Source organism: Drosophila virilis, chromosome 4 (genome assembly GCF_030788295.1).
Source record: "Drosophila virilis strain 15010-1051.87 chromosome 4, Dvir_AGI_RSII-ME, whole genome shotgun sequence".
NCBI classification, from domain to species: Eukaryota; Metazoa; Arthropoda; class Insecta; order Diptera; family Drosophilidae; genus Drosophila; species Drosophila virilis.
Genome location: NC_091546.1, coordinates 4,463,053 through 4,484,282, shown reverse-complemented (window position 1 = coordinate 4,484,282; position 21,230 = coordinate 4,463,053). Strand labels below are relative to the sequence as shown.

Below are 21,230 nucleotides of genomic sequence, written 5' to 3'. Positions count from 1 at the left end.
TGCTAGATCGTTAAGCAGTTCGATTTTCGATAAATTGTGGCGGCCGGGCGATTTTTATTGAGAGCAGTTAATCAACACATAAACTGTTATGTGCGATAAATTGTGGCGGCTGGTTGATGCACTTATCAGTGTTGGTAAATGCAGTTATATGTTGATCGCGTTTTTAAATCCAAATAAAAAGGCCGTGTTTTAGCTTAAAAGTATTGTCATTTATTTTAAAAATTCGTAATTCAAATCGTTTTCTAACACAAAAGACTCAACATTGTATAATATTGAAAGTTGGCAAACTCTTACGACTATAAATCATACATATATATATGTATATATATGGCAAATATGTGTATGGTTTTTCGGTAGCAAATTTACGTGCTATCAAATGCTCTTTAGAAACTAACAAAGTCCGTTTGCTTACAACTAGAACGTGCGAATCTCATAAATCAGCCTTAAACATATCTAAAATCTATTGCTAAATAAATAAGCTAAGACTAATTGTGTCGTAATTGTGTTCTGCTCCTCAGACCCAATACTGATTTCTGCGCAGCAACGGATTTGTGGGCGGCGCCGAGGTCGGCGAGCTAACCGAGCCGGAAATCGATATGCTCTGCGGCACGGATGCATAGCCGGCAAAATCGTTGGCCATGTCGCAGGACGAGCTCCAGGCATCGTGATCGACGTGATAGGGATTGTAGCGTTGCGGCAGCATCATCTGCTGCGGATCACACTGATCGTCCGTTTCATCCTCATCGGGATCGTAGTCGGGATACTCGTGCTTGTACGATTCCACGGGTATGATCTTGCAGTGCGGTATATTGCTAAAGCCCGGCAGCGGCGTGGAATTTCCAGTTGCCGGCACCGAGTCCGCTTCGGAGCTGGCATAATGATGATGATGATGATGGTGATGCTGTGGACTGACCGATGTCAGGTCCGGCGGACAGGGCAGCGGCGGCGGCTGATCCTTGGATATGTCCGCCTTACGCTTGCGCATATGCCGCATCTTCAGCAAGAGCAGCACAAGCAGCAGACAAATGAGCAGTATGAACAGGGCACAGCCCACGGCCAGGTAGTTAATGGATATATCCGCATTGCCCAGATGCACCGTTTCCGTTTCCTGCAACTGGGCGCGATACTCAATGGCGACTGTGGCCTGTGCCGGCTGCACGGTTTTGATGAGCAGCTGATAGTCAAAGCTATCGGTGTCCGGCTCCGTTTCATCCACGGAAGCGTGCGGCACAAAGTAGACGACACCGCTGCGCAGTTCCTTGTACGAGAAGATGTTGGTGGAGCGTTCGTTCTGGGCATCGCCGCCATTGAAGCCCGTCGTGCTGCTGCGTATGATCTTCCGCAGCTGACCCGTGGTCGGCATGCGCGTTATGACAAACTTGGGATTGAATTTGTTCAGCTTCAGCGAGAGCGGATTGTCATTCACCAGATAGCTGGTCAGCCGGATCTTGCCAGCCGTCGCACCCGTGCCGGCCTCCGCCTCACGCATGGCAATGTCGTTGATCTTGATAACCGGCTCCACATGGACCAGCACGTCCACCTGGGCGGCATAGTTGCTGCCCGGCACATAGGCGCTCACCTGGAACGTGTCGTTGGAGCGATTGAGATCCGTTTGCATGTAGCTAATCTGCGATGTCTCCAGCTGCTGCTGATTGAATCTCAGGGTCGGCTGATGCTTAAACAAGATGATGCCATACAGCGGCGAATTGGTTATGTTATAGGAGAGGCGCTCCAGCTGCACGTTCGTGCTCAGGCCAATCTGCTCCAGCCTCATCGGCGCACTGGTCGCGCCCTGCTGCAGACTCACGGGCGTCTGTGTGCCCGCCGGCAGCAGACTTATGGGCGCCACTCTAATCGTGAATATCTCATAGGCTGGATTAAACTGGCCATCGGTCACGGTGAAGCAGAAGGTCGTCGACTGCGGCATGCCAAAGTGCACGTAGATAATGCGATCATTGTTAATGTCCGCCTGCGTAAACTGATTGGAGAACGCTAGCAGCTCCTCCGGCTGGCCATCGTTGTTCAACTTCTTGAGCACGCCCAGCGTCGGGCCGCTCATCACATCGTAAATAATCTCCTCCGGCGGCGTATCCTTATCCTCTGTGAGCAGCACATTGCGTGTTATCGTTCGATTCTCGCCCTCAACCACCGTCATTTGCGGCAGATGGGTGACCAGCTGGAAGGGCTGATCGTTGATCGGATTTATGGACACGGGTATTGTCAAATTGCACAAAAATATATTCCTGCAAAAGTAAAAATATAATAAATTAATTATTTTCAATAATACTATCTCTTTTCTAGATGTTTCTGTATGCTGAAAAGGATCTGTGAACCTAGAACCAAGATTATTTCCAACAGTAAGTAGATCAATGAAACATAAAAAACTTTTAATTAAATATACATTTTTTTGCAATCTCTAGAATTTAATTCTCGTTCAACTTACCCCTGCGTGAGATACACGCCCATGAGTATGGTGTCCTCCAGGGTATCCGTGTGGTCATGTATGTAGTACACCTTCTTGGTGAAGAAGTCGCTGGGATGATATCGTTGCATGGACTTTAACTCGTGGCCAAGACCAATGCTGCCGTGCGAGGGCTTCTGTGCGGCCTCTATAAACAGTTCCGGATTGTTGATGCCCGCACGTGTCTTCAGATATTCCAAGATTTTGGAGAAATCCAGCTTGATGGGCACCGAGCCGCCCTCGTCCACGGTTAGCTTGGAAACGGGCAGAAATCGCAATAGGCCACCCGATGATACCGATATTTCAATATTGAACTTCTGGTCCAACAGGCGATCGCTGCGCTCGGCCACCACGTCAAAGTAGAAGGAATCATTGATGCGGAACTCCATAATGACCGCCGTGTGCTCATAGAAGATGTGCCCGTTGTCCACATCGTTCTGGGTAAACTCGCTGATCTCCTTCGCATAGCCATTGCCCAGATACTCGTTGACGATCCGGCCCAAACTGGGCGGAACTGTCACATTGTAGCGTATCTCGCGCTCCTCGTCCGAGCACTTGTAGTGCAAATGATCGCGCAGGACTTGCTTCTTCGTGAGCGGAAAGACATGCAGATTCTCATTTCGCTCGACCAGAATCTCAATAGGTTTGATCTCTATGTTCAGCAATTGGGTGCTGGTATTGAAGAGTCCATCCGTGACGACAAAGGAGAGCTCGTTCCTTCGGGAGTTCGCATCGTGCATGAAATAGATCTTCTCGGCATTGATCTGCGCCTGCGTAAACTGTTCGATCTTGTGCAGAGTGGAGGATTTCTCGGCCAGGTAACCGCCGTAAATGTGATGCACAATGTACGTGAGATTCTCCGGCGGCGTGTCATAGTCTTGGGCCACTAAAAGGTGAGTTAGTCAATCGGTCAATCAATCAATCAGTCAGTCAACTTACATAGATCTGTATTCCGGATGACATAGCGACCGCCGTTCCACACCTGTAGACCCGTGTTGGTGACCATCATGGGCTCCTCGTCGTTGACCGGCACCACCGCCAGCTCCAGTTCAAAGGGCACGCTCTCCTTGTTCCTGGCCATGGCAACCATGGTGAGGCTATCCGTGCTATTCTCGCTGCCATTGTGCACATACTGTATGCTGCCCTGTTCGAGTTGTTTCTGGGTAAAGCGCTTGACCTTTGAACTGCCCGCCAATATATGACCCGAACTGGGCGTTATGGTGACTATATACTCCAGTATCTTGCCCCGATAATACTCCGAATAGGGCTGTATATCCGTGGCGCTCAGCTGCACCGTCTTGCCCTCCACCACGGAGATGATGTTCGCGTGCATGTACAGCTTCTCCGGTATGATGACGATCTTCAGCATCAGCTGACGCAGCCAGGTAATCCCGTTGGTCACATCGAACACAAAGTAATCCGAGGACTGATTAACGCCCGCTTGAATATAGAACATCTTTTCCGTATTCACCGAAGACTGATCAAAGACCTTGCAGTTGTATTCATCGTCAAAGGACATTGACTGCATTTCCAGATATCCGTGCATTGGCGACGAAGTTACCAGGAAGGTTATGTCACCCGGCGAAATGTTGGGATGCACGACCTGAGATCAGATTGGATTCGTTTAGGTATTATGTTCGAAATATCTGCTTCTTCTTCACTTACCTCCAGAATGTCACGTGAGATTAGGACACTCGTTGACTCCTCCACATAGAGCGTGTGATTCTGTTTCACATGCAGCGGCTCCCAATAGGCCGACGGATAGATCCGAAAGATGACCTCGCCCTCAGCTGTTATGTTCTTAATGTGCACACGATATCTGTAAAGAGATCATTTTTTACGATCAGAAAACCAAGGCATCTTTTCTTAAAATCATAGGAATCATTCATGGTAAAATATTATTTAGCCGACAAATTTAAGTAAAAATGGATTAATATCGATCTACATTATATTGTAGCTCCTACAGGAACATTCTGCAGAGAGCATTTACCCCTCTCCATCATTGTGACTCGCGTGAGCGTGGGAGGTAATTGATCCGTTAACTGTAAATGCCTTAAATACCGCTACATGTTTGGACCGCAGGCAGCAGAGAGAGAGCATGCTGCATCATATGAGAGTCAGTATTTATATGCGCACTGCGTGCACGCCATTGGTCGCACTGCTTTTGATCCCGTTATCAAAAGTGTGAGCGCAGGAGCTTGCAATATTTGTGTGCTCTTTGTTGTTATTGTATTGGTGTGAGTGCTGGCTAAGCGTAGGCGCGAGCTTAATAAGGCGATTTAGTCTGTGCGCGTCTGTCCTGTAAACCGGTCGTGTTTTTTTTTTTGCGTGTGTGTATAAAAACGTTTGCTCACAAAGTAAAATCAACTAAAACGCGAGTTATTTGTGCCGCGTGTGTTTGTTAACTGCCATATATCATGTGCTTATATATGTATGCGTATGTGTATGCCTATATCCGTCCTCCAAGTGATATTAAACCAGCGGCAAAGTGCGTATTTGTTGGTGCACAGCTTTTTCACCAGCAAAAAATTGGCGCGCATTCTAACTGAATCCACAGCCAGCGAGGGAGAGAGAGAGAGAGAGAACGAGAGGGTCAAGCGAAAGCAAGAGAGCATTGTGCAGGTATCGTGCTCTTATATTTATTATTACTTGGGGAATTATAATATAGTTGATGGTAATCGTGCTCTTATATTTTATGCTATTTCAAGAATTATGAATTCATTTCCCTTTGAATACCCTTGCGAAGGTGTTTTATTTGCGCAACTAAATGAAATTTCGCGTGGATGATGATCGTTTACGGATAAAAGACGGATAAGACCTACCTCACTTTATCCATCGATGCAATTTCCGTATTCCAATAGACCAAACGTTCGCGTTCGATATCCAAATGCGTAAAGTTGCCCAGGGATGTAAAATTCGTGGCCTTATGCATGACTGTGCCGTTCTCCCGGTCCGCTCCACCCCGCTGACCGCTCAGATACATGAGTATGCCATAGGCGGGCGGTTTGATCACCTCATAGTAGATGCTATCCAGCTTCATGTCCAAATTGGTTTCCAGCACAAAGTCCGTATTCTTGAGTATTACGAATTTGCCCTCCTGTACGATGGACGCGTTGGCGGGCAGCATGGACACAAACGGATCCGAGGCGCGTATCTCCAGCTGTCCATTCACCTCATGCTCCCGATCCGTGACAATGAACGAGGCAGTGCCCACATCCGGACCGCTGTGCTGGAACATAATGCGCCGATTGGCAATGTCATCCTGACTGAAGCTGTCTATAAAATGGCCAGACTTATAGAAGGCGCCATTGGTGCTGGACACGTGTATATAATGTATATCGGTGTGATTCGTATTCACATCCGCATCGAGATACTGCAGCGCAGTGGGATTCAGTGTGCGTATGCCGTTGCGCACCACGTGGAAGACACGCTCGACAGCACTGCGATAGGGTTCATTGTCGTTGACCAGCTTGATGTGCACCTCCATTTTGGCCACAAACTGTAGATCCGTCTCATCGCTGGACAGTATGAGCAGCTCGAAGCCGTCGAGCGTGGACTCCGTATCGTCGTGACAATAGTAGATATCGTTGCGGAACAGCTGCTCCAGCGTAAACAGCTCGATGGGCGTGGTCAGGCCCGTTTGCTCATCGTACTTGCACACCAGACCATGAGCCGGCGGCACAGACACCTGGAACTGCAGACTCTCATAGATATTGAAGCGTATCTCGAAGTGATTTTTCGTAATCAACGCCCGTTCGCCCTCCTGCACCTGCACCGTCTCGAACTTCTGATAGTGCAGCTTGTGTGTCAGCTCGGTCAACGGATTGAATATGATCTGCAGCTTGCCGACGACATCGTCGCACTCGGCGACAGACACCACAAACTCCAGATGATCCGTAAAGCTTGAGTAGCAGCTGTGATGCGTCTTATAGTGTATGCGCCGCTTGTCTATGTCCTGTTGCGTGAACGAGTCCATCTGCTTGGCCGCTTTGCGTGATCCCTCCACATAGATGCCGCCATATTTGGTCGGCTTGCTGATCTTATAGATGACATTGCGCGAGAAGCTGCCAATGGGCACCGTCTCATAGTTCAGCAGATTGTTGGTCAGCAGAAATTCACGCGTTCCATTGATTGCGATCACCGCTGGCGAACTGCTGGCAATGCGCAGCCGGGTGAAGGTTATCCGAAAGTCAAAGGTTTGCGTTGTCACAAAACCAAATGAGGCAATGAACTGTAAGGGTTATAGAAATATTATCAGTGGGTGAGAGAGTGTGATTGCGTTTTCGGATCTCTACAGATTATTTTGGGTTCTCAAGGAGATCCGAAGAGGTTCGCCTAGGATCTACAGATTACATCGGGCTCTTAATGAAATTCGAACAGGCTTAGCTAGGTTGTAGACTAAAGTTTGAAGGGTCTTTTTCTCTTATTCCACTCATTTTCCCCCAAAACAAAACTCTTTCCACTTCTTACGCACCTTGAATTCGTCTTGCCAAGGGAAATCGCTGCTGTGCAGATACCGTATGTGTCCCAGCAGCAGCTGGCTATCGGTGAACCATTCCACGTTGATCCAGGTGCCATCGATCTGTCGCAGACGCTGCAGTGCGCCATGCTGTGGAGGCTTCACAATGTCGTAGCGTATATCGATGTGCTCGTCGACCGCGTTGGTGCCAATGGAGAGATTGGCCGGGGACAGCAGCAGGGAACTCTTGTGTATCATGATGAGGCCCGTGTTGTTGACCACACGCAGCTCCAAGGGATGCACCGAGACGGGTAAATAGACTGTGTCGCTGGTCTCGATGCCATCGGAGACCTGCAGCAGCAGCTGATAGCTAAATGCTTCCGTTGTGGTCGAATTGTACAAATAGGAGACCTTGCCCACATTCACGTCCGCCTGCGAGAAGGTCATCGTGTGTATGCCCCCAACCATAAAGCGGCCAAAGGCCTCCTGGGAATTGGCCGACGGCATTATGGTATAGATCAAATCGCTGGGCTCACTATCCGGATCGGCGATATTGAACAGATCCACGTCCAGCACCCGCTCGATGCCCTCAATGACGCGCAGAATTTTGTGCGAGTTCAGCTGCAGCTGGGGCGGATCGTTGACAGCCGTGATGTTCGCATGGAGCAGGAAACGATGCTTGCCAAGTATGTTCTCGGGTATCTTGTGCGGATCCCCATAGATTTGCATATCTAGTGTGGCGTGGTCGTTAAAGTTCTCCAATCCATTGTGCACATACTTGAGCTTGTCTGTGGCCAAGTCGACGAGATTGAAGCTGCGGCAGGGCACAAAGTTGGCCTTCTCCGGCGAATACTGCAGCAATTGGCCATATTTGGGCGGTTGCACCACATGGAAGGCAATCGACTGCTCGTTGAGGCTGGGATAGCGCCGTGTGTCGAGCAGCACATCGATGTGCTGGGGCGAGAGGAAGGCGGTGCCGCCCTCCAGCAGCTGCATGGGCGACACATACAGCAGCTCCAGTTCCGGACTGGTCTCCGTGAAGATCTGCAAGAAATAACCAATAATCAAAATGGTAAACGAGCAGAGAACAGTGAACAGCTCACTTTGAATGGACCCTGAAAATCGGCCTTAATGCAGTAGGACTGATCGCAATAGCATATGAACTCATCCACGCCATGCTGGCTGCATATGCCGCTCTTGAGGCAGGGACTGTGCTCCACACACGGATACTTCCACACACAGTTGAGGGCCAAGTGGCGGGAGATGCTCATCTCGGCGAAACCCAATGCCAGGCTGTTAACTTGAAGATTTCGCATGCAGCCCTTGAAGCTGAGCTCATTGATGCGCAGCCCTTTGTTGATCAGCCGGCGGCGCATCTCCTCCTGCACGCCGCCAAAGAAGACGCTCTTCTCAAGATTTATGCTTGCCTTGGTCTCATTAGCGTGCTCTCCTCGATATGCCGCTGCCCCATCGTCCAGCTGCAGCTCCGCCATGACGGCATTATAGCGCAACACCACACGATGCCATTTGCCATCGGCGATTGTCTCATTTGTCATGAACTGCACCAGGCTGCCGGCCTTGTTAAACGTCAGCTTTAGTTTCTCATCCTCAATCTCCAGCAGCAGAAAGTCGTAGCCGCCATTGAAGAACACCGTGCCCGACTCCGTCATGGTGCGAAATTGAAACGAGAGACTGAAATGGTAATCGGATGCTTAAAAAGTGGCTAGGCAGATCTTTGCGACTTTCTGCTAAAAGTGTTAGATCTTCGATTTAATAATAATCTTTAATTAATGTCTGCAAAAAGGAGCTGCAAGCAAGAGCTATTGAGTTGGGAGTGCTTGACCAGGAGATACCCTAAGCTGAAAACAACGTGATTAGGACATTCCAGCTATACAAATCATGTTCTCTTTACCCAACTCTATAAGGAATGCTTCCTTGATTAACTTCTTTATGAAACTTTCAAGGTCTAAATATGGCATCAAAATGTGTGTATATAACCAGGCGTGACTCTACATTAAAGAATGCCACGTTTTCCAATTTCATGCTCAAAGAGGGAGGTATTCGAAATATGAAATATTTGAAATCGAGAACCTATATAACAAGCTTGTTCTAACTAACTAACTTAACAAAGTATATCGTCAAATCAATATTTATCGCTTGTGTAAGTATTGAAAGAGATATTGGCATAAATTTATGAGCTTATTCTGCGTATGGCATAGAAAAATATATATTTAAAATTCCTAAAGTTCAGCTTTAGTAGCTTATGAGATCGAGGAGTGCCAAGAGACGGACAATCGACTCAAGTCGTTTGTCTGGATTAAAACGATGTATATTAATTGTGATTTTTCCTCATACCACTTACCTTTCGCCCGTGGCATGGGATTCCTTGAGCATAAGCGCAAAGGAATCATTGCTCAGGAAACTGATGCTATCCTGAACACCGCCATCGAACTCATTGCTGCAGGTCCAGGCGACTCCGGTGCTGGTCGTGTGGCCGGTGCGATCTTTGGCACGCTTTATGATGTTGATGTTGTTGTAAAAGACCTGCCACACAATTAAAGCGGAAAGAACTCGATTAGATTAACTGATCAAGCGATTGCTATGGCTGGAGGCGCCGCCACTCACGTCCGATATGCAGCCGCGAAAGCCGATGACATCGTTGAGAAACTCGGCCGTAAAATCGCCAACGCCGCCGAGAAAGGTGCCAAAATGCACATTCAAAGCTTGCGAATCGTTTGGCAGCTGTTTGCGCATTATGTGACCGTCCACCTGCAAGGTGACATTGTTCTCGAAACGCTGCACGGCCACATCGTGCCACTCCAGGTCGTTAAGTGGCTGCTTCTTGGGCGAACGCAGCTGCAACAGACAAAACAGTCAAACAGGAATCGGTGTTGTGGCATTTAACTAAAATATGCAACAGGTTCGACGCTCACCTGGACCACATCCCGTTCGATTTTATAGCTGAAACTGATCTGGCCGCTCTCCAGTCGCAGCAGGCAGTAGTCGGTGCGACCCGCCGCCAGAAAGAGCAATGCATCCGCCTGCCTGGTGCGAAACTTGACGCGTATATTCGTTGACATTTTGGCCTCCTGCAGCGGCATCGATACATAGCCATCGCCGTATAGCGAAACTGTAACGGGCAAATAAACAAATTTGAATGGGCATTTCATCAGATACGCCTGCCACATGTGGCATGTGGCATCTGTTGCAATCTATACAAGCTCCACTTGATTGGCTCGAATTGTGCACACATCATTTGGCCAGCTGTCAGCCTGTCAGTCAATGTCTGTGCACTCTGTCAATCTATCTAGCTATCTATTCAACTATCTACATATCAATCCATCTATCTATAGATCCATCTTGTACTTGATTTGCTTAATTAGCCGTGCCGCCAAGTTTGCCCTCTGCTCGTAATATCTTGTGGCCCCATTTTGCTCTTCTAGCCTTGTTATACTCTTTGACAGAGCAGCACAATTTCATTTCAAAGATCTGAGCATGTGCTTCAATAGGTAGACAATGTAAGTTTCGTAAGTTTTAGCTTTCAGATTTAGATTACCTTAAGGTCATATAAGATCTCATGGAAATCAATGATGCTCTTATTGCTGTCATTGTTTTTATAACTATTTAGCTTGGAATAATAAATTATCGTAACTATAATTAGCATATTTTCTAAAAAGAATAATTTATTTAATTTATTTTGAGCGATTTTTGCCTTTAGGTTGCCTTTGATTTCCAAGAAAATGAACAGATATGCTCTCCTTTTTTTTCAATATCCAATTGCAAGCCATTTGCTTGGTTTATGAACGAGCTTTTGTTTATATAGAAGATGTAGTTGTCACATTTCGGGGCTCTATTTCGGATTTATTTTGGTAGTTTTACAAAATATTCGAATGCCTCAACTTTGGCATCAATTTGTAGCACAAGCATTTGGTTCCAAAATCTTTTTGGGACATGCACGTATTGACCTAACCCACATTTAGAAATGTATCTGGATATATTTTTGAGCTGCTTGAATAAACATGAAACAGTTGCACGCACGCACACACGCACAATCGACGACAGTCAACAAGATAAACAACGCCAAATGAGAAACAAATAATTTGTTTGTTGTTGTTGTTGTTGTTGTTGCTTTTGTTGCTGCGATCAGCTTCGGAGTCAGCGTCGGCGTCGCCTGCGTTGGCAGAGCCATTTTGACGCCAATTAGCAGCCATTAGGCGTCAAAAACTGTCGGAAAACCTAAAACACTTTCCCAACTCAATGCATTGACCTACATTAAGATATTGTTAAGAGCTGCTCTTCTTCTTGTTGCTGTTATTGCTGCCAAATCTAACTGGCAGAGCGCTCTAGTCGGACGTGCCTGATCGGTTGATACTCTAGATATTCATATTCGACGGGGCTTCTTCGGTTCACACTTATAAAGGTTTGTTCTTGAGCATTTATTGTGTTTACGGCTAGATCGATATTTATCGACTTTAAAGAAAATAGGTTCCATTTTTGCAAATTATTAGTCAGGAATGAAAATATTATCTACCGATATATATTTACTTTAGAAAAAGAGTGAGAAGAGTATCAAAAGAGTGAAAAATACTTGATCTGAATACGCTTATAGAAAATCGATACAAAGATATACAAGCTCTGGTGTTTCTAGTTCCTAAAATCTCCGAAATAAGCTCAAATAATAGGAAATGATAAGCGCTATTTAACGATCTTTCAGAATGTGTTTGTCAACTATGAAGACTAGCTTTTATAATATTCGAAACAAGCTAATTAATAGGGACAGAAAATATATATTATTCGATATGCATCGATTTTAATGAAATGCTGGGATATTTCTGTAAAAGTACGAGCTTTGTTGGCTGTAAATTTAATAATCTTCTAAGTTAGCTCAAACAATGGGGACAGACAATCGATATTTATCGGTATTGAAGAAAAGTTGGGTTCCTTCTTTTGGAACAGTCTCTCTACAGCATATATCCTACTTTGAAACCCTTTACCCATTACGAATTTCTGTTTAGAAACCCAAGTAGTTGCGCGGGCGGGCGGCATGTTGGATGTTTGGGGCATAAAGCGAGTATATCCGGAAGTTGCAAGCAATTTGCATCCGCAGTCAACGGCTGCAACTCAGATGTCGGCGCCGCAACAAATGAGACGTCATCATCAGGCCAACACCAACGCAGTCGGCATGCACATTCATAACGTGTGGCAAGTAGCGCGTTGCAAGAATTATGGCAACAGATGCGTGGCAACTTGGCCAGGCGGCATGTGACATGCTGCACACCAGACACCACCCCCGCTCGCTGCCATCCAAATTGTGAAATTTATGTTTATCTTAGCTGCCGCTGCTGTGGGGCAACTCTCCAATCGCACCGTGCGTGGCAAGCGAATCGGTATTTATGTTATGGCCAATGTTTATTTGATTTGAGTTATATGTCGCATTTGGTCGTTCAGTTGCCCGACTTTATATGCTTTTTATGCATTCGCTTTGATGGCCACACAGCGGCATTTGCTTCTCTCTCTCTCTCTCTTAATTTAATTAATACGCCTTTGCTGGGCTCTCAGGTATTTGGATCTCGCTTGTATTTCATGTTTGGCGGAGCGCATTCATTACAACATTTTTATTCCGACATTGACAATTTATAATTTTCTGATGATGCATTTTCCTTCTTAGTTATTTTTACTAATAATGTCACAGTTTATTGCTGGCATATGTGATTTGTGCGCTTGTTGCGTGTTCTTCGGCGAATTGCACTCGAAATTTATGGATCTAGCTACAGTTTTTATGAACCTGAACTAATTGGTGAAGCGCAGCAGAGATATAGATACATATTTTTTTTATGCTATTTCTGACTTAGGTTTGCAGCCGAATGATAAGTTTTAATGGATATCAACAGCAGAAGCAGAAGTTTATCAGAAGTTTATCATGCTATCGATATTTTCTTGCGTTTTCAAAATATCAATAAATATCGATTTTGAGACTTAGTTTCTTAAGCATAATTCGAAAACCTTGGGAGCTAGATACATTAAACTTGGTATGTGGGTTCTTGGATAGTTATATAGATTAAAAATATGTCATTTTTGGGATATCTCGGCGCATTCCCTCTAAGAGACTGGAAAGAACTCAATTATAAAGTTAGAGCCTTGGTATGTACACACATTAAAATGCCCCATTTAATCCTAGAAAGTTTAGTTAAGATCTGACTTTAAGCACCTTAGTTACCCAAGATAATTTTTTCCATAATGTGGGCAAAGGCGGGAAGAAGCACAGCCAGAGCTTAAAGTTTATAGAAGATCTTTTAAACCCTTCAAATATTATCCATAATGCTGAGTTTTTTCGAAAGCAATTTGAAGAATTTTTAATGAAATTACCGTCGAAACGCTTAAAAGATATCTTTAATAGACTCAGTTATTGAGAATATAATGGGGGAATTCTATCATTAACAGCTTGAGTCTAATGTGACATAAAATCATAAGTATGTTAATTACAATAGTTAACACATGCTTTCCATTCCGGTCAATTCCTTGGCTCATTATTGGTCTCTGTCATATCTGCGATCCAAGTTGATCTTTATATAACTGAAAGATGGTTGCTGGAACAACACTTTCACAGGCAGAAAGCCATTTGCCCCCTCGTGTGCTTGATTCTCAAAACATTTTATGGCTTCATTCGACAACTGAAGAGATCAATTTAAATCAAATAAAACCAACATGAACATATAGCGAAATACATTTAAGAATCCATTTGGTTAGGCGCTTCACCAGTTTATTACATGCCAAGCCGCAGCAGATAAACATGTGGAATGTGGCTGCGGAGCGGCGCATCGCAGCCTAATTAGACCCCGGGGCCACATAAAATTCAATTATAAGTATGCATTTGGCCTTTTTCCTTTGTATTATTGTTTTTATTTTTGCCTATCAACAACTGACAAACAATAATCGAGCAACGGCAATCGACAAGTCATAAAATGTTCCGGAAGCGATGACAATGCTGTTGAGAATGCCGCGAAAATAAATAAGAATTTTTAATTTGGGGAATAAGTATAAATGCATCTGCACATCTACGTGACTTAAGCAGGCAGTTAGCGGAACACATATTGATATTTATCAAGTAAGCAAGTATGTAACAAGTAATTCAGAAGGATGCCTGACTAAGGCATACTCTGAAAGAAAATGAACATCCGTCTGTATAAGGTAATACCTCCTTGATGATCCTCGGTGTTTATAGTCCGATCTTTTCAACATATTTAGGACTTTGTCCATTTTGGAGAGAGTCGAAATAGGAGATAAACGAAGCATTGAAACATATTTAATTAGTATATATAAACGAGAATTGTGTACCTGGCTTTAATAAACTTCGAGTTTAGTTAAAAAACCAAGTCTCAAAATCAATTTTTAACATTGTTATTTTAACATTATTAAAGGGGAAATGGGAGGAGATAGTAAGGTAAAAATTAAATCTCTTTCTGCATTAACTCTCTAGAATCTAGTTGTCGAATTTAATAGTTCTAGCCTTAATAGTATTTGAAATATGCTGTAAAACTAGATCTTCATATCGATAAGAAAATAATTATCGAAGATTGTAGACTCTGAGATCCACGCGAACGTACAGACCTACATAGATAGATCGACAAATCTCATCATCCTGGCCCGCCTCTGCCTCTCACAAAAAATCGCACAACTACAAAATACCCTTTTCCATTCATGTGCACTGTGTGCAGGGTATCAAAATAATGAATAGTCAAGAGACAGCAAGAGCAGCAAAGCACATGGTGCGCCAGATATTCAGCTGCAGAGTCACAGATAAATTTGTATCTGTATCTGTTGCCGTGGCGTTGTGTTAAAATTGGCACAATGCGTTGCGCGTGTAAATCATTTACATTTCGTGTTGTATAAATACAAATTCAGTGAAAATCGCAAATAAAGCGCGAAACAATAACAAGAAAATAGAGGAAAATTCGCGTTGACTGTTGCCGCTGCATGAATCATGCGTCTTGCAAAGTGACGTCACGTGCCAACTAAAAATATCAGAAAATAAAATATAGAAAAACATTTGCGCCCAAGACCAAGCGGCCAAAAATAAGCGTGTATATACTATATAGATACAAACAATATCGAAATATATGTATATATATATAGATATATACGTATTTGTGGTGATGAGAATTAAGAGCATGCTCGCTGTAGCTGTCTGTGTGGCGACTTGCAACGTTTTGTGGCATGCCACAACGTAGTTGCTGGCAAACGAAGTGGAGATATCGAGCGACAACAACGACAAAAGTGCGCCCCAAGTCAAATGTCAAGCGTGAAAAATGCGTTAAGTGCACGGCGACGGCGCATTTTACTTAACTAGTTGGATTTTACGACCAAGCGGTTACCATGGCGCAGACACAACTTGAGAAAGTTGCGCCCTAAACAACCCAAAAAAAAAAACACGAAGAAGAAAATAAGATACTGGCACAAGACCAAGTCAAATTGGCCGCAGTTATGTCCAGGAAATTACATAAAAATTGGCAAACATTGAATATCTAAATTTGTGCATATTAAAACCAAAATCGGGCTGGTTACAATCCAATTTCCAGTATTCAAGGCCAGATACATGGCCAAAGCTATTATAGTAAAATGGAATTTCCCTAGCAAATATTTATTTACACTTTCTATTTTGAGCTTTATGGTGGGCCATAATCACATTTAAATGTATTTAATTTATTAGTTGCTAACAGCTGAGATATTTTGCAATTTACTGGAATAACAAATTAATTTATGCATGCTGCCTGGCTGTCATGTGTGTGTGAGCTCTCTTAATAATTTTTTTTTGTATTTGTATCAATTTACGTACAAGTATTGGTGAGTTTTAAAAAGCTGCTCTCATTTTGTTCGCTAATGTTTGTCTGCGTTGCGTACGTGAGTTGCATCTGTGTGAAAGCTCTCTATAAGGTCCTGCTGCCCGAGATGTTATACTACCATAATATGCACAAGTATTGGTGAGCTTTTAAATGCTGCACGCATCACGTTCGCGGCTGTCTGGCTGCTCTACGTCCGTGAGTTGCATCTTCGTGAAAGCTTTTTGAAACTTTCTGCTGTCTAAGTTGTTGCGCAGCTACTTTTTTTCTGCTGCCCACAGTGCCTGCCATTTAACTAACATGCAACACTCGCAAAAAAAAAGAAAAAGAAACGTATCTTGACTGCACCATTTGCAACTCTTTATTTTGACTTTTATTTATTTGTTGGCAGCTAAGTAAATGCAATTTGGACATGGCCCACGTTGGAGCAGCAGCAGCTGCTGCTTCTGCTCGAGTGTCGCCTTTGCGGCCAATTCGTGTCTGGCCATATTTGTAATGAGCATAAATCGTGCGTTGATCATTTGCCATGATAAATCGCATGTTTATGCCCGTGCGGTATTAAGTTCTGTGTCGCAGCAGCAGCTACCGACTGCGATTTCAAGAGCGTAACATTTAATTAACTGTTCTGCAGCCCGACTTACCTTTCATAGTGCTAGCCGTTTGCAGCACTTGCAGTACTTGCAGCACGGCCAGCAGCCATCCAAATCCAATCCGAAATCCACAGAGGCGCAACATAGCGCTGCAGCTGCTTTGAAGTTATAAAAATTACACAGCCCAAGATCGTTGCAGCCAGGAGCTGGGTTTCGTTATTCGTTTTTCTTTTCTGTTTTTTTGGTTTGTTGGTCGTTTTTAATAATTCTGCGTGTTAATTGATTTTTCATGGGGCCACGCATCCGTCGTCGTCGGGGCCGTCCCTCTTTAGATTGGAGAGAGCAGTGTGCTCATAAAAATAGCAACAACTGAGACACAGCAGCACGTCCTGGTCTACGGCTACATAGACAGATGCTGCATGTCATTTCGTTGACAGAACTCATGCGTTTGCACCAGGGGGGCAGCAGACGGCAAGACAGAAAGACGGAAAGTCGGACAGCCCACACTTATAGACAGACAGGCCGTTTTGGGGGCTGCCTTTGAAGCTATCTATATAGAATTGTGCTCCGGACAGCCTTTCAATATCGCCAACTCTTCCACTGTTTGCTTGATTACGTTTCAATTTGCTGTTGAAGCGTTTTCATTTTGAACACAGTTTGATCACAATTTGGTTTTTCTTTACGTTTTTGGTTGATGCGCACTGAAAAAAACAAAACATATTCGATTTTTTTTTTGTTTTATTTTGATTTATTTTGAATTTTATTTCACTCGTGAGACTCATTTAATGCTGGGGCGGCACTTAATTAGTTTTTTATAATCAATTTTTAAATGCACAGTAAAATATTTTAATAGACACACATTTATCAACAGCTGTCGTTTGATAGCTGAACTCAATTGAAATTTTATTGGTTTTTGTTTTCGGAATTACTTTTAATTTTAACAAAATTTGTTTGCTTTTCATAAGGAATCAAAATTTTGGTTGAACGCTTTCAAATGGTTTGCTTTAGTATTAGTGAGCTTTCAAAAGCTCTACACTTAAACTTGCAGGATGAATTGTGTGCGTTATGTCTGTGATTGTTGTAGGTGTGAAAGCTCTTCTTCTTTTTATATTCCAATATTTTAAAAAAATTGTTTGATTATTAAATGAACTTTTATAGGCTTATTAATATTCCCTATTTTCATTTATAGATTTTAATTATTTATTTAAATTTCTTACTGTACTCTCTAAACTTTCTTGACATCCTTTTATGTCTAAAATACTGTATGTACAATTTTTTCTGGAGTTTATCTCAATTGCCAAACATTTGTTGCGAACAAATCTTTTGTAATTGAAAAGAAATCCGCCATTGCTTCAAGTTATTCGCTTGGTACATCTCAAAGCAATTTGTACAAGCCCCACATATGTATATATATCATTGATTAGCGTATCTGGATATTTTATGGACACTTAATTGAGTTGCTGGGCCAATGCAGCGCACACCCCCCCAAAGCCCCGCTGCCACTTTACTTCAAACTGCGCAGCGGCAGCGGCGTCGCCGGCGCTGAGTAAAATTTATTGTATTTTGGGCCAAGTAAGAGACGCCCATAAAAAGCAACTTAAGTGGCATGCCACGCAGCTTAACATTGTATGTGGTATATACGTTTTTTCACCCTCATTTTCTTATTTTTTTTTGTATTTATTTGATGCCAGCAAATTGACAAAGTGGAATTTCTAGTTCATGATTTTGCCAGGCAGCGCAATTGCAGTCAAAGTTCAATGCAATGCGCCAGCCTATTTAAACATTTTTTTGAAAATTTAAAAACAAGAGGGCTATAGGGAATACCTAGCTAGGACCTACCCTGAACTGACTTTGTTAGCAGTCTAGCTTCGGCCTATCATTGCCTTTGTACGCTTACACACAACATTTGCCCCATGCTGGGTGAAAATCTATCTTGATTATTTCAATGTTTCTTGGTCTGATATTAATATAAACACAAGGTTTTACCTGAAAGATTAGCTTTGTTACGCTTGCAAAACCATGTCTCAAAATTGATATTTATCGCAGAATCGTAGAAGATATCGATAAAACTGGATAAACAAACCTTCATATGATATATAAGCATATCTCCGATTTAAAGTCTCTCGCCTTTTACTTTCCCAGACCGACCAATATGCTCGTTCTCCATTTGGCGAACAGTGTATGAAAAGATATCAAAAGGCCAAATAGGGCGCACAAACACTTTCAAGTTTAGATGCAAATCAACGGCGACGCGAACGCAAATCCCTTGGGTGGAAATCAGAAAAAATGCACCTACAGCCTACATTTGTGATGGGGGGGGGATGTCAGGAGGCTGACAAGGAGGCATTTCCCGTTATGCTGCCGCTGCTGCCACCCGCCCCGCTTTGGCGTCAGTTGGTGGAATATTCGTGCGACGAACGTCAACAACTGTGACTGGAAAATGAATTATTTACGCCTTGGGCAGCTAAAAATACGCAGACACAGAAGTCGGGAAAGCTGGCAGCCCGCAGAGGGGCAGGGTGAGAGAGGGGGGCAACGAGATCGGTGCCCAAGCATTATGAATATGTTCAGTATATGGAGTATGTTTATATTCGATATGAAAAAGGGGGCGAAGCACTCGTGAATGCGAATGCAATACACGCCAGAGATTCGACATCCTGGCGGGGTCAATTGCAGGCTGCCGCCGGCTTGTTAGCTAATTTTACTAGTTAATTTCTGGGCTGCGCATCCGTCCGGACCTGGGCTTGTCATTAGTTTTATGGCCCTTCGCGCAGTCAAAATACAATTCGAGATGCCCCGTCCAGACTTTGGCGACGCAGTGCACCCAAATGTGACAATCGTTGGTCTGGTTTTATGACGGGCGCGTGTTGCGAACGCATTTACATAAAAATTCATAAATGTATCTGTATCTGAGAGATGCACCCGACGCTGACTCGCTGCAGCTGCATTTCGTTTGGAAAGTTCTACCCAACTTGTTAGATACTTTAGTCAGATATATTTTAAGGTAATTAAAAAATTAGTGGCATCCAAACAAAACACCAGCGCTTGCCGCTCTTTTAGTAGTCAAAATCAATTTGATAAGCCAAAATGCTGCGAGCTGCGGCTATTTAAAAGATGCCTTTTTTTTGTAATCTTGTGTCGAGGTCTTTTGTAGGCGTCGCCTTCCCACACCGATTTTCGACACTTTCCTCAACGACTCTCGCAGCGAACGGATGCAGATGAAGTTGACTGCATTGACTATTGATTCATAATTGAATATGCAAAATGCATGCTTAATGTTTAGTCTCACTTAGTGTTTAGTTTTGCGTGGGAGTAGAATACCAAAAAAATATATCCACATATATTGGCATATGGTTAGGCAAAAGGAAAAACATTTTCGATGTGCATATTAAAATCACTTTAATGTCTGGTCAAGCTCTTTGTATTTATTGTTTGGCGTTTATTTAAGAGGGTATTTGTTTATCCAATAAGTAAAAGTTTTTTTTTTTATTGATTGTATGAGTTTTATTTATTTATTCAACATTTTCATATATGTTTTATTGTTTAACACCTTTAATTTGATTAATATTTAATATGTCAAATATATTAAGAACACTTTTTTAAACATGAACACATTTTTAAACTTTGCTTAGTTTTGATTTTATTATTTTTTGGTATACTTATATTATAGTTATGCTTATTTTCCAGTCAGAATCATATATTCTGTGTGTTTTTTTTTTTATAATATTCATTATTATATTTTTTTTAATTGTCAATAACTTTTGGCAGTTTACAGGCTCACGCTGCTTTGATTTTAAGTGTTGTGTTAAGTTTATAAACTTTTTATATTTTTAAACTTCATTTATCTCTCAATATCACATTTAACATTTTTAAATAATTAGTTAACTTTCGATTCGATACACGCTTTATTTAAAATCATATTTTTAGCTATTTTTCAACACTGTTCCACATGCATATTTCCGTTATACGACATATTCTGTTTCGGATTTTATATTTGTGCCATATATGCATCTATATCTACATATATCTCTCGAAAAGCCCTAAACACCAAGAACAGCATCCATATTCACGGTCAATTTGCACTGGTTGGTAGGATGTGTGTGTGTGTGTGAGTGTGTGTGCATGTTGAGCACATTTCAACACATTGAGATGCATTTGCTTCTGTGCAACAACAAACGCTTTCATTCAGTACATTTTTTTTATCCAGAATTCTTGATAAAAATGACAAAAAGCGCCGACAGAAGCAAACCAAACCGAACGAAAGGAAAGAAAATAAATAACTTAAAAATAAATTAAAATTTTTAAATGTGCGGCTTTTCCACTTAGTGCACAGACACACACACACATAGAAAGAGACACGCTCGCACACTCACATTCGGGGTGCGCAGAGTTTTCCGCCCGCAAGAAACGAATTCGAATTCGTTCGATAAGCCAAAGGCCGCCCAGGCAAAGCGGAGGCAATGCGTGCCGAACAACTGAAAACAACCGAAAATCAAGCGAACAACCCAAAAACAACCAAACGGCCCGACGTTTTCTCACAGACTAACTGACTGGCACCCAAAACCGAACCGAACCGAACTCGAAAAAGAAAATTCCGCACGCAGTGCGCAATGCGCAGTGAGACAAACAGACAGACAGCGGTCCCCGCCGACCGACCCCGACAGGCCACGGCGCACCCGCGAGTCACTTTTACGCGGTTCACTCTCCGCCGCGCTCTCAGTCGATCTCGGGGCGAAGGCGAAGGCGAGCAATCCAATAAGTATGATTTTTATCTAGATACAGCAACAGTGATGAGCTCTACTCCCAATCGCTAAAGTAATATAGTGTTGCATAGCTGTGTAGTATATATAGTGTTGTATAGCATATTATAAATGAGTATAGTG

General features: G+C 43.2%; 2 protein-coding genes across 2 annotated transcripts in view; one reads left to right on the top strand and one right to left on the bottom strand.

The window, feature by feature from the left end:
• Window positions 1-194: 194 nt before the first annotated feature.
• On the bottom strand, window positions 195-20,898 carry kon (chondroitin sulfate proteoglycan 4-like protein). Its single transcript, XM_002052770.4, has 12 exons — window positions 20,721-20,898; window positions 16,399-17,048; window positions 9,854-10,050; window positions 9,546-9,776; window positions 9,283-9,464; window positions 8,024-8,612; window positions 6,936-7,964; window positions 5,284-6,692; window positions 4,127-4,280; window positions 3,401-4,064; window positions 2,444-3,347; window positions 195-2,243 (listed from the first exon to the last, which is right to left on the bottom strand). Exons 2-12 carry the CDS (start codon window positions 16,490-16,492, stop codon window positions 515-517), a joined length of 7,182 nt encoding a protein of 2,393 aa, XP_002052806.1. The 5' UTR covers window positions 16,493-17,048; window positions 20,721-20,898; the 3' UTR covers window positions 195-514.
• The window catches only part of Ugt301D1 (UDP-glycosyltransferase family 301 member D1), a 43,530-nt gene continuing 27,191 nt past the window's right edge, over window positions 4,892-21,230 (top strand). The window contains exon 1 of the mRNA XM_015173057.3: window positions 4,892-5,083. Coding sequence (XP_015028543.1) covers window positions 4,895-5,083 — 189 coding nt within the window. The 5' untranslated portion in view covers window positions 4,892-4,894. The remainder of the gene's footprint in view (window positions 5,084-21,230) is intronic.

Coding starts and splice junctions, on each gene's coding strand:
- kon (XM_002052770.4), bottom strand. CDS start 16,492: ATGTTGCGCCTCTGTGGATTTCGGATTGGATTTGGATGGCTGCTGGCC. Junction 3,348..3,400: donor CATCCGGAATACAGATCTAT/GTAAGTTGACTG, acceptor CTCACCTTTTAG/TGGCCCAAGACTATGACACG. Junction 2,244..2,443: donor GGCGTGTATCTCACGCAGGG/GTAAGTTGAACG, acceptor TTACTTTTGCAG/GAATATATTTTTGTGCAATT.